Source organism: Barbus barbus (assembly GCF_936440315.1).
Source record: "Barbus barbus genome assembly, chromosome: 32".
Taxonomy (NCBI): domain Eukaryota; kingdom Metazoa; phylum Chordata; class Actinopteri; order Cypriniformes; family Cyprinidae; genus Barbus; species Barbus barbus.
The window spans coordinates 14,036,977-14,050,858 of NC_136760.1; the positions used below are offsets into that span (position 1 = coordinate 14,036,977).

The 13,882-nt window shown below is 35.5% G+C and overlaps 1 protein-coding gene across 1 annotated transcript; it reads right to left on the reverse strand.

The window, feature by feature from the left end:
* Positions 1-290: 290 nt before the first annotated feature.
* On the reverse strand, positions 291-13,749 carry LOC306852638 (cytochrome b-c1 complex subunit 2, mitochondrial-like). The gene is made up of 14 exons (XM_079389636.1): positions 13,608-13,749; positions 10,377-10,463; positions 9,072-9,221; positions 8,927-8,991; positions 8,581-8,637; positions 8,377-8,501; positions 6,624-6,721; positions 4,650-4,707; positions 4,457-4,552; positions 1,953-2,152; positions 1,787-1,867; positions 1,254-1,330; positions 996-1,149; positions 291-668 (listed from the first exon to the last, which is right to left on the reverse strand). Exons 1-14 carry the CDS (start codon positions 13,629-13,631, stop codon positions 585-587), a joined length of 1,356 nt encoding a protein of 451 aa, XP_079245762.1. The 5' UTR covers positions 13,632-13,749; the 3' UTR covers positions 291-584.
* Positions 13,750-13,882: the final 133 nt, after the last annotated feature.

Here is a 13,882-nt window from a genome sequence, read left to right on the forward strand (position 1 = left end):
CCGGCTGGCCTGGGAACGCCTCGGTGTCCCCCCGGAAGAGCTGGAGGAAGTGTCTAGGGACAGGGAAGTCTGGGCATCTCTGCTTAGACTGCTGCCCCCGCGACCCGGCCCCGGATAAGCGGAAGAAGATGGATGGCTGTATGGAGAAAAATCAATCATTTTGATCCATGCAATGTATTTTTGGCTATTGCTACAAATAAGAGTGGTTTTGTGCTCCAGGGTCATATATTTTGAATTTAATTTCAGTGCAGCCTGATACACTGATGTTAAAAAAGAAGCTGTAAGAGGATCACAAATCACAACTGGTTTCATAAATGTTTATTGGTGTTGGTAAGATACTTTATTAATTTACATCTATACATTTCAAATGGTCCAGTGCTGAGTTCTTTTCAGATTATTCCACTTTATATAATATTACAAATATCAAGACTAACAGTTGATGACAACCTTATTATTTGTATTCATTTATTTATTTGGACAAGAACAATAAAGATATCGTAAACACGTTCTCATTTCATAATAATGAAAAGAAGAATTAGACTCTGTTTGAAGATAAAATGTATGAGAGTACTGATGTGTGCCCATCAGATTTCATCAACAAAAGGTGTGTTGACCAAGTGTCCACTGGAGGTCATCGTCTTTTTGCCAGACATGAATTGTTTTGCAACCTGAAAAACAAATGAGATGCAATCAAAAAGCCTTAAATTTAGATAAAATAACAGATACACTACTATAGATACCTACTTATTATTGCTATTTTCAAAATATATTTTAAAATAGCTGTCTAGTACAGTCAACTCTAAATAATAGTAATACAGGAATTATGTAGTGACCAAAAAATATTAAACATTTTGTAAAGTACACTATGATTCTTTCTCCAAGTTATTCTTCAGGTCACAGGTTGTCAATACAGAGGGTTGAACCTAAGATATGATGTTACGTTCCTAGAGACTTTACACTGGGTTATATTACCCTAAGAAACAATAGTTGCTTACATTGACAACATCAGCTGAAGACACAGCATTGATTTTCTGGGTCACAGCCTCAGGGGAATGGTAGGTACCCTCTGCCAACACTTGTGAACCAATAGCTTCCATTAAGCCCTCAGAACTCTCAATAGACATCAGGTACTCAGTCGTCAACTGATTCCTGCTCAGACAAAAAGAAAGCTCATTAATAATTACATGAAAACACAATGAATAAAATATTTAAAAAAATGTACTACACTCTTGGTCTCAAGCAAATAAACTCACTTAGCTCTGCTGAGTTCAGCTGCTCCAAGGTTTCCTTGTGCAATGTCATTCACTTGACTGACTGCTGCTTTGATTACCTGAAAACAAAAATGAACACTTTAAGAACACATATTAATCTTTAACTCTCATGGGCAACACCACAAGTAATATTTGTTACTTGACACCATTTAGTTTACGGATTCATTCAAAAATATGAATTCATCCAGGTATGAAACAAATGAAATGAGTCACTGAATCATTAATTCCAAAACACTGACGCATTCATGAATGCTTGTAGACACTATTCTCTTTTTACTTCATTTGGAACTATTTCTGATTGAGCAAAACAGTAAATGGTATTATTGTGGTATATTATAATGCTATATGCATTTATTGTTTACTGAACTATTGCTTAATTATGCCTTATTTTTGATTATGACTTATTTCTGACTAAAAATTGTTCCCTGGGAACCAACATACAGCTTTGGCCTTGCTAGCACCATGCACAGAATAAATTCAAGTTAAAACTAAAGCGTAATATAAATCACACGTACATCTTTGGCAGCGTTATACTGGCAGATGGTGTAAACTCCAAACAGACCAGAATCCGTGTAGTTGGCATTGAAGGCAGACGCCTGCAACAAAGCAAGACAGACACTTACAAAGAGTCCATCGTATAAAGTCTTTTTTAAGATGAAGGTCACACAAGGTGATACTCACATCAAAGGGCTGAGCGGTGACCTTTGAGATGGCCTGACTCAGTTTGCTTGTAGAGTTGGAGCCTCTCTTGATATGAGGTCCTGCTCCAAGCACATGCTGCAGTATACTGAATGCAGTGGCCTCAGCTGAAGTTGCACTTGCGCCTTCGCTCGCCACGACTGCATGAACCAGTCCTGCTCCAGACTGATGCCTCAGCTCACCTGGAGAACACAGCCCAGAGACTAACATTACACAGCGTTTCAGAAGCAAAGCACTTATCTAGGAGCATGCCTCTTCTGACACTATAAATGCACTTCGGAAATAGAAAGCAAAAAAAAAAAAAAATTCAGTTTAGCTTTAAACATTTTTAAATGCATTATTTATTTATTTAGGATCAGACTCATGCCAGATTTCCAACAATCGTTCAATGACTATAATCTTATTCCAAAATATAATGAGCTGATAGCAAATTTCAAACCCCTTGAAACATATATTAGCAGGAAAGAAACAGAGATTATAGAGGAGAATTTTATTGTATAATATATCTGTTGTCGTGTACATAATAATATTGCTTTGTTTCCTCAGAAGTGTTTGCCTATAAAGTGGAAAAGCATATATTGCTAAAAGTTAATTTTGTCAGCTTTTAAGACAAATATGACCCGAAACCAAAAGTATAGGAACTACAACCACAAAAGTTAATTTTGTTATCAGAATATTGCATTGTTTTCATCAAGATGCTAACATCCAACTGTGATGATCTTTGGGAAAGTCTCTTACGTGTTTTGTGAGGAACACTACTTTAGGGCCGGTCCGAATACCATTTTTTGAGCTTCGAAGCTTCGGTAGTAAACCACACAGTATATTCGAAGCTTCGGAGGGGTGGGGGGTGCTGAAGTGGACCCTGGGTCATGCTTCCTCTTACGGTTTATTTATTTGTTTGTTTGCTTAAATGTTTATTTTTGTAAAATGGTATTTTGTGCTATCCACCACACATGCAAAGTTGGTTGATTGCGTAACTGCAATAAACTAATAGGTTAGTTAACAAGTACTTATTTACATAGGATATATAAATGTATTTTATATTATTTAGACACTTAGGCTATAGTTTGACAGAATGTTCTAATTCAACACGCCATGGGAAATCAATCTAACTTAACATTTTCTTATCCTGATATTGTTTATTTCTTACTCCTTAACAGTTCATCAGGCTCTTAATGATTTAATCTGTGCCATCACTGGAATATCTGAAGGCCAGGTTTTTCCATCACTCATCATTAGAACCCATTGGCTCTCGATTCTGACTTGTACTTGCTCTTAAAAAAAAGTACCATAGTTCTTAACTGTAGCATTTGTTATAATAAGGCTAGCCTATTAATCATTACCAGGCCAATAATGACTTTTTTATTAATCTATATTGCATTAGTTATGAGAAACCTTTAGAAACAATAGCTACAACATGCCACAGTTGTAATATAAATCTTTAGGGAAAAATCTATTTCCTTAACAGATTATCTATTATAAATTCTACAAGTTAGACAAAATTTACCACAATAAATAAGCCTACAATAAAACGTGATAAATTATAGTAAAGGTGGTCATAAGTAGTTTAAAAATATTTTAATGTTATGTTAGTGCTGGAGCAATATTGTGTGTTCTCCTCTTTTCATCAGTCTTTTTAGTTTGTGCCTTTTTTTTTAGATAAGGTTCGACTTTCTCCATAGCATTTTAAAGTGGCAGTTTCTCAATAGATCCAAATATATCGCATATTTTACCATCAACTTCGCGATAGGAATGGCTAAAAGCGCCGAAGGCGCGATTCAAATCATTAATAAATAGCCTGATTCTTGGTTTCCATTAACCGTGGTATAAATATTAGGGGGGGTTGTACTTGCTAGTTTTGGTTATTGGGGGGGGGGGTTACCGAGGTAACGAGTTCAAACAGGTGCAATTAATACAGGTAATGAGTGGAGGATTGTCTTCTTAAAGACAATCTAACAAGTCTGTGAGAGCCAGAATTCTTGCTGGTTGGTAGGTGATCAAATACTTATTTCATGCAATAAAATGGAAGTTAATTATTTAAAAATCATACAATGTGATTTTCTGGATTTTTTTTTATTTTTTTATATTCTGTCTCTCACAGTTGAGGTGTACCTACGATGAAAACTACAGATCTATATATGTGTGTGTGTGTGCTGCAATCTGCTTTGGTTAAAAGCAACAGCCAAATGAATCTATGTAAACAATGTGTGTTTGACTGTTAGGTGTTGCTGCCCAATTAGCATGATTAGAAACATAGTCACTTATAAAGGTCCATTTTAGTTTGGATAATGCCTTAAAAGGTATTCTATGTAGGCAGCAGGCAGTAAGACAGTTCCCTAGGTTCTGCGGTAGCGCAATAGACAAGTTCCTTACATATACTGACAGTAACGACCTGAAAATGAGACATTCCGTGAATATGTAAGGTAAATGTAATGTGTTTTATTTTGTATTTTTAATACTGTTCTAGTATTAATGATGCACTCTACCTCCACGGTACACGGCTTTGGAACCAACAGTGCCTGTTCCACTGCGGATGTTCAGAAATTGCTCCCCAACCTGCTTAAGCACGGCATGATCCACACCTACGAAATAGCATACAGTACAAATGACTGATTTGATATCCTATTTAGGGCCATATTAAATATTCTCCTTTAATAAGGCAACAATTTCATAACATACCAAGACCAACAAGGGCCATTCTTGCACTTGTGAAGTTGTTCTGAACAAAGGTGTGCATCTGTGTAAAAGGACATAATACAGAGAACATTAAAATGTAACTTTTATTTGCAATGTGATATTTGTGCAGGACTGTTATTTACATGTGTAATTTGCATGTTGCTTACTGTTGTCAAGCAATGTAGTATCTCGTGCATTACTATTCTACAGCTCTTTTACAACAATGTGAAACCTTAAAGATGAGTGTCCATGTGTTATATAAATTTGACTTTTTCAGTTATGATTAATCTTTGTTTGGTTAATGTTCATGAAGTTACAAATAAAAGGATAAAATCTGCTAAAGTGACTTTTAAAGGGGTCATGAACTAAGAAACCAAAATTTCCTTGATTTGTGACATAGAGGTCACTGTACTATAAAAACATCCTGCAAGCTTCAGAACTCAAAACTTTGTTGTTAGTCTAAAAACAGCTTATACTGAAGGCAGTCTGCCAAAACGACAGTTTAAGGAATGTTCTACTATATGATGTAATAGTGTGGATAAGCACCGCCTTCGCAGAAGATCGACATCACTGTCTGTTTAGCCCCGCCCCCCGATTCACACATGTAGCTTAGTGTTTACGAGAGAGGCGAATGCGCAGGTCTATGCAGAAACCAAATGATAAAGATGGCTCTGAAGACAACAAGACAAGCTGCGCAGCGTCAAGTTGTGGAAAAAACTGTCTTTGCATTGCCTTCCTTCTGATCCCAACATTAGGAAAGAGTGAACTGTATTTTAATGAAGATCCAGACCGAGTCAGTAAGAACTCGGTTCTTTGTTCACTTCATTGTACTGTGGATTCGTTTGCAAACAAGGCACAATTCGACGTAGGATTTTCAAAACCATTGAAACTAAAAGACGATGCTGTGCCAACTATATTGGATCCGATAGTAATGTCGCACCACACAAGTGTGAGTGACTGTTTTCATTACGTGGTCACTATTGCTTTGTCTCTTCTTACAGCTCAGATCGTTTGATATGTATTGAGTTATGTATGTGTTTTAAACCTAAATCACAGCGGCGTCCATCTATGAGGAATGAATGTACGCTGTTAGCCAATCATAGCAGTGGGCGCTTACTTCCGAGTCTACAATCCGCCACGATTATTCAGTGTGTTCTGATGAGGGCGGTTAAAAACAGGACAGAAAATAGATTATTACTTCTAAATTTATATGATTTATGATGTTTTTTGATGTAAAAATCTTGATAACATTTTAAGTGGACCTCAGAGAACAGTACAAAATAAAAAAAAACAATTCATGTTCATGACCCCTTTAATTTCATAAAACATCAATTTATAAATGAAAATCCAAATAATTTATCTATTAAATTTCCAGCGAAAACTATATCACGATATATATTGTTTAGGGCTGTCAACGTTACCGTGCTAAGGCATGCGATTTATCTAAAAGTTTTAACGTGTCAATATTTTTTAACGCAAATTAATTGTTCGATAAGGTTTGACCCCAACTTCTTGCCGTCATCACAGCGTGGAAGGTAATCTATCATTGTGTGATAAGGGTACAGTGAACCAGTGTTGCGGTTTTGACTATTTTGAAAAAACAGTAACAGAAAAAATTACAGAGCTGTGGGTTGCGTTTTTTTAAGGCTACTTTTATAATGTAGCGCGGCCGCCCAAAGTGTATACAGACAAATAAATATTTAAATAGATCCTTTTACTAATGTGTATTATACTTGGAATGTATACTTGGCAACTTAAGAACGGAGAGGCGGTTGTAACACAAAGTCCATGACTGTGATTAATGCGATTAAATTTTTTTATCGATTGACAGCACTAATATTGTTACTATGACATGAAATGACGCATAATTCGGACAAGACTCAAATGCTACATGAAAGATTCAAATTAATTTTACAACAATACAAAAAACATTAATGAGCCATATCCATTTGTTTTCCCTCCAAAACGTTGCCTTACCTGTTCTGTGGTGATTTGGCCGAGCATGTAGTCTGGACAGTATAAGGAATTGGACAGGGCATTCTTATAAGCTGCAGCATGCAAATTCTCAATGACACCTGAGGCACAAACAAACAGATGAAGAATGGAAACAGGAATCAGAGACATTTTGACCGCTAACCAACCTCAGTCAATCAAATGATAAAATTACTGTATTAACAAACTCAGTGTTTAGCGCATTTGCCGTTGCTAGGAAACGCTTATTTTGTTTACTAGGATGAGAGTTGCTGAAATCGCGTTTGGTCTCGTACTGTATCGTGTATCTTGTCAGTGTGTGCACTTGCTTGGCCATTTGTAGTTGATAAACAGGAAAGTGGGTCCAGCTGAATTGAAATGATCATTTGTTGGTTTGGTATAATAAAGGTTATTATACCGCGGCAGCGGTCGCGGCAGTCGTCGTGTGAAGCCCTCTTAGTGTGAAGACCAAAGAGTGTAAAGACCATCGACTCTACCGTGCGACTCCACCGGGCAGGGACACCGGCAAGGGATAGTAGTAGCTTTTTATTAAATTTTTTCATTGATATGTTTATTATTGAAATGTTGTTGTTATATGCATGTGTTAATTTTATTTAATTTCTTTATTTTCTTAAATATGTGGGTAGATAGTATTTATAGAGTTGTAACTTTTTAGTTTTAGTTACTTTTTCTTATTTGTAAGTCGCTTTGGACAAAAGCGTCTGCTAAATGACAAAAGTAAAAAGTAAGTAAAGTAAAAGTAACAAACAGTTTTTTATCAAAATGAACCCTCTGGGGCCAAACGTGTGATACTTGGCAGTCAAAAGAGACCAAGACATTTTTTAAAGAAATGAATGTTATATTTTATATCTATCTATCTATATATAGCATTTTGAAGGGATTTTCATGGTAGTAGACAATACTCACATCTAAATTATGCACTAGTTATTTCTATATAAAATAATTCAAATACTTAAAAAATACTTAACATTTTCAATAAATATAGTGCTTAATTCATATTTAAATATTCATTTATTTTTAGGTTTTACATTTAGATATTTTACATTAAGACATTTTTGAAGATTTTTTAAAGTGCCCCTATTATGCCATTTTTAAGGTTGCTAATATTGTTTTATGAGTCTCCTAAAACAGGTTTGCATGCATCCAAGGTCAAAAAACACTTTAGTTTTCTCAAAAAATAGCTTTAATTTTACCTCATTTCTAAATGATTCTTAAACTACTCGTGCGAAGCAGTTCGAAGAATCAGTCTCTCTAAACCCCTCCTTTCCGTGAGCCCTCACTGCTGTGATTGGTCTACCGCGTACAGCGCGAATGACAGCCATGGGCGGACATTATGCAAATGAGTTACTTTGTGACGTACAGCCGGTACAAAATAAGATTCGAAATTCCTAACGACTCGTTTAGGCGATTGCGAGCCGACTCTTTTTTTTAAAAAGACAATAACTTTATATATCGTGCACTTTTGGCTTCACAACTTTCATGTTCACATACTGCTACATGACACACTGCATGAAAGGTAATATTCGAAAAGGCATAATAGGGGCACTTTAATTAAGGCTGACTTGTAGAATGTACCCAAAAATAGCTCTGTATTTTTGTGTTTTTCTATTCATGTCCACAATTTTTTGTATGTTCATACATCAAGGGACCTAAAAGTCAAGTTTTGTACCATTCTAATAAGGCCAAAAAAATTTGCTTTTGGTCTAAAATGACTGCCAGAGGGTTAAACACTGCATACCAATCTGAGGAGTCTGCTTGGCAAGTTCCTTATCCAGTTTCACCCTGGCAGTGAGGTCTGACACTTCCCATGACCGAAACTCCGGTGCAGTGGTCACATTGATCAGATACTCCATAACAGTGTCACTGTAAGAAGACAGACAGACAACATATTTGTTTCCAGTAGAAGAAAAGATCATACAAACTAATCCTGTGTTCTACTCACATATGATCTCTCAGGCAGTCTACAGTGTATGCCATGGTTTCCCTGGAGCTTGACACACTGCATGTAAAAATATACTATAAATATTTATTCACATAACAGATGTGTGTACAATAATGCACTATATATATATATATATTAAGCCAGTGGTTCTTAACGGGTGGGTTGCAAATCAAAAGTGGGTGGCAGTTCTGTTGTGGTTCTGAGCAGCAAAAAGTCAAAAAAACTAAAGGTAAACTTGGGTCCTGATGCAAAAGCAGCTGAAAACCACTGTATTATGTCACATACCTTACATATTATAGATAACAGATGTTTAGAAGAAGCTGTTCAGTGACAATAATAAACTGACCTTAAGCTTCCCCCTACAGCTTCAACGCCGCGGCAGATCTTGAATGCAGACGCTCCCTTGGTTGTCTGGAATCAGAAGTATAGAGAAGTGAATGCTGCACAAAAACAATACAGCGGTCAAACACAGAGTCATGATGGATATATACCAGACTGGCAGCCTGACGAAGCAAGTGTGTGACACCGAGGTTGTCGATCGTCTCATACCGGCTTCCGGCCCTGATGAGCACACCAATCCGAGAAGCAGGAGAATAGTTTTCCAAGGAAGCAATCACTAACCCGCTAGGCAATTCTGTCACCTGGAAGAGACAAAAAAAAAAAAAAAGAATGAATGTAATTACATCCTTCAATTTGTACAGGCTACTAATTTCATTGTTTTGTTATATTGAAGTGACTAATGATATAATGCATCGATGCAATGCTTAAAAAATACATTATTTTTAAATTATATATTTTTATATATCTATAAGACATACTAGCAGACTTTTTGACCATTATAAAAGATTATATAAAATACAATTAAAGATACAAAGACAATTAATTGTGTGTGTTATATTTTGGTGCATTTGTGAGTTCATTTAAAAAATGCACCCAGTTGTATAAAATAGGCACATAATATTGTAATATTTCGACACTGATTGCAGGCCGCTGAATTTGATTAAATTGTAATTCAATCACAGCATGCTTTGCAGTATCAGCAGATATTAGCATTTTAATACAAAGTTCCTTTATAAACACAAAATAAACATTAATTTGTCTAAATATCAAGAAAATTCCTAAATACTTAAATGTGATTTATATTTTAATAATGCATTTCATTTTTTACAGGTTTGAAACCATAAATATTTGATAATACACACAACAGTTGGGCTGTTCCTAGAAAAATCTGTTGCAAACAATGGTTGGAAAAATACTGCTTAGAGAGATTTAATTCACATACAATTTACAATATTTATTCAGTTAATAATTCATTAATTAAAAATGTCACTTAATCCTCACCATGAAAGAAAAAAAAAACAATGTGCTGATTTCATGGACATTTTAATAAGCAAATCCAAAAACTGCCTTGACACTATTTAACATAGTTTAGTAAAATATATTTTTACTAAACTATGTTAAATAGTGTCAAGGCAGTTTTTGGATTTGCTTATTAAAATGTCCATGAAAACATAATCACAAACTAATGAAAATCTTCCCCTGTCATTGCAGTACAAATTTTAATTCTCCATCCTGTGGGACGTGGTAAAATTAAACTGAAATCGTAATTAGTGAACAGTCTCTAATATGAGAGCAGAGACCCTCCCCAGCACCCACACATACATGAACATCCTGGTACATGTGAGGGGCACCTGCCGAGACCTTGATGCCCGGCAGAGGCACAGTCAAGGGCTGGTCCCTTTGAGTGGCCGCATAGAAACGCCTCTGTGAAGAGAGACAAATCATCATCTACTGACCTGCACTTCCTGCGGCAGAAACTTTACTGGTTCCACGGCTGCCGCAACATCCACCTTATAGGCAGCCTGGGCTGCATAAAGCCTCCTCTGAAAATCAGAAAAGACATCACGCCTCTGAAGATAAAGAGTGTCCAAAAAGAGCAGCATAAAGAGAGGAAGAGCGAGGCATGGAACACTACTAAATTATAATCCTACCTTTGACACAAACAAGAGAGTAAATGAGAGAGCCACAGGCCCTTTTTTTCATGTGCATTGAGATTGAAGCCATCATGACACAAAAAATACATTATAAAACATTCAAAGATGTATAAAGTCATGGTTTCATTTAATAAAAAAAAATTCTATATAAAAATGTATATAGAAAACACAAAAGAAATGGATCACACACAGATATTACAACATGGACACTGTTCAGTGGTGAAAACCAGAAACTCTAACTCTGTTTTAATCTTTTTTTTTTAAATAGGCTAGATTTTTAAAATAATTATATTATATTTGCACATATATAATTAAAATTTTCTGCACGGCATAAAAATATTTGGATGTTATTTTTAATATTATGTTCTTGTTTATGCTCTTTTTTTATTTATGTTCAAATAATAGATGTATTTTTCTATAATCTTTATACCCCATGTTTAATCTATTCTATGTAAGGAGATCCGTAAAAAGCATTTCACCAAACGTTGTACTGAGTATGATTATGTGACTAATAAAATGTGTAACTTTATTGAATATTTGATTCAATAAAGTTAGGACTATTACAATCATAAAAATATGACTATTACAATCATTTTAGCATAATCCTATAAATTAAATTTAATTCAGACAAGTTTATGAACTTTTCACAGGTAGTGTAGTTGCAGGTCATCAAAAAAAATAGCTATAAAACCAAAAAGGGCAACAAGATTTACAGTCATGGCCAAAAATATCAGCACCCTTGGTAAATATGATCAAAGAAGGCTGTGAAAATTAATCTGCATTGTTAATACTCTTGATCTTTTATTTAAAAATTTCACAAAAATCTAACCTTTCATTGGGTAATAAGAGTTTAAAATGGGGGGAAATCTCATTATGAAATAAATGTTTTTCTCAAACACACGTTGGACACAATTATTGGCACCCCTAGAAATTCTTATGAGTAAAATGTCTCTGAAGTATATTCCCATTCATATTCACAATTTTGAGCACTCCAGGGTGATTATGAACATGAAATTATCCAGCCATGGCTTCCTGTTTCACAGAAATATAAATGGGAGGGAAAACAAAGCCCAAATTCCCTTAATCATCCATCACAATGAGAAAAACCAAAGAATATATTTCTGTTGTGCAGCTAAATTTAATTGAGCTTCACAAATTAGTGAAGTGGCTTTAAGAAAAGAGCTAGAGCAGTGAAAATCCCCATTTCCACCATCAGGACAATAATTAAGAGTTTCCAATCAACATAAAATGTTACGAAACTGCCTGGAAGAGGACGTGTGTCTATATCGTCCTAATGCACAGTGATAAGGAGAGTTTGAGCGGCTAAAGACTCTCCAAGGACCACAGCTGGAGAATAGAAGAAAATAGTTGAGTCTCGGGGTCAGAAAACCTTTAAAAAAATGGTCAAACAGCACCTACATCACCACATGTTGTTTGGGAGGGTTTCAAGAAAAATTCTCCTAGCTAATCCAAAAACAAACTCCACCATATTCAGTTATCAGACACGTCTGGAACTTCAAATGGGACTGGCTTCTATGGTCAGATGAAACAAAAAAAATTAGCTTTTTAGCAGCAAATACTCAAGATGGGTTTGGTGAACACAGGGATAAAAGGTACCCCACATGTGTACAATGAAATATACTGCTGTATTTTTGATGTTGTGTGCCTATATTTCTGCTGGAGGTCCTGGACATCTTGTTTAGACACATGGCATCATGGATTCTATCAAATATCAACAGATAAAAAATCAATAAGTGACTGATTCTATTAGAAATCTTATAACGGGCCATGTTTTGGTCTTTCAACAGTACAATAATCCAAACACAAACCTCAAAAACAACACAAAATGGGCCACTGGGCACAAAACCAAGCTTCTGCTGGCCATTCCAGTCCTCTGACCTGAACCCTGTAGAAAATGAGTGAGGTGAACTGAAGAGAAGAAGCAGCATCATGGAGCTGGGAATTTGAAGGGTCTGGAGAGATTCTGGATGAAGGAATGGTCTCTTGTCAGGTGTTCTCTAACCTCATCAGGCATTATAGGAGAAGATTTAGAGCTGTTAAACTGACAAATGGAGGTTTCAAAAAGTATTGAATAAAACGGTGCCATTAATTGTCGCCAATCTGTATCAGAGAAAAACATTTATTTCATAATGATATTTCCCCCCATTTTAAATTCTTATTATCCAATGATAGGTTAGATTTTGTGATTTTTTTTAAATAACAGATCAAAAGGATTAACAATGCAGATTAATTCATTTTCACAGCCTTCTTTGATCATATTTACCAAGGGTGCCGATATTTTTGGCCATGACTGTAATGCACTGTATGACAACTAATACAAGGATAAATATTCAGTAATATAATAATCTGTAAACATTTCTCTCTTTATATTATGCTGAATACTCTAAATTCTGTCATTCTTCCTGCTTTTCCAACCTGAAAGTGCTGTCAAATCACAATTGATGGTTAACTAGCAAACAATGACAAGTTATAAAAATGATATATGCTTTAAGGGAACAGTCAAAACAGACAAGTCAGAAGTTTTCAAACTGGTGTCCTAGGAGTCAATGGAAATGTTTCGAGAAAAACAGCATAACCATATTTTAAATAAATACAAAAATTGCATTAAAATAAGGAAGAAAAAAATTAAATGAGTAAATAAATTACTATAATAAGTATGAAAAACTTTATGTAAAACTAAATATTTCCCAAATAATATTCGGACATATTTATGGCCATTATTATTTCACAACCTTTATACAACAAACCATATACCCTTACCCTTTTCCTAACCCTTTTAAATGTTAGGAAAGGTGCTGTGACATAAAGACTGCTCTACATAACTGCATTCAAAGCATGGATGAAACGATGAAGGTAATGAAATGACATACACAGAGCTGAACTGTCAACAGTATCTCTAATCTAGCTTGGTTGTATGAGAACAAGGCCAGCATCTGTTCTATCTAGAGAGCACTCACAATAACACACAGAACCTCTACTAGTCATCTTTAACCCCGTTAACCAAGTTCTCACCGATAACTGGCTTATTCCCCTCATCTTCTCTCTCTTCTTCAGACGGACCACCGCAATATGACTGACCTAAGGATGTCCTACACAAAATCCTTCGCTCCCTGCTTCTCTTTGTGGAAACTGATATAAAGCACAAGTGCACACTGCCACATGGCGACTCGGAGTCTGCGTAGCGTTTACATACCACGTTGAAATTATTCAAAATTAGTGGTTTAAATTTTAATTACATTTTAATTCACACCATGTAAACGCAAAGCGAACACCGGTGATGAATTAGG

Excerpts from the sequence above, each read along its gene's own strand:
- LOC306852638 (XM_079389636.1), bottom strand. The coding sequence starts at position 13,631 with ATGAGGGGAATAAGCCAGTTATCG. Across the intron at positions 4,553-4,649 it reads AATGGCCCTTGTTGGTCTTG|GTGTGGATCATGCCGTGCTT; the intron begins GTATGTTATGAA and ends GCTATTTCGTAG. Across the intron at positions 669-995 it reads CTTCAGCTGATGTTGTCAAT|GTTGCAAAACAATTCATGTC; the intron begins GTAAGCAACTAT and ends TTTGTTTTTCAG.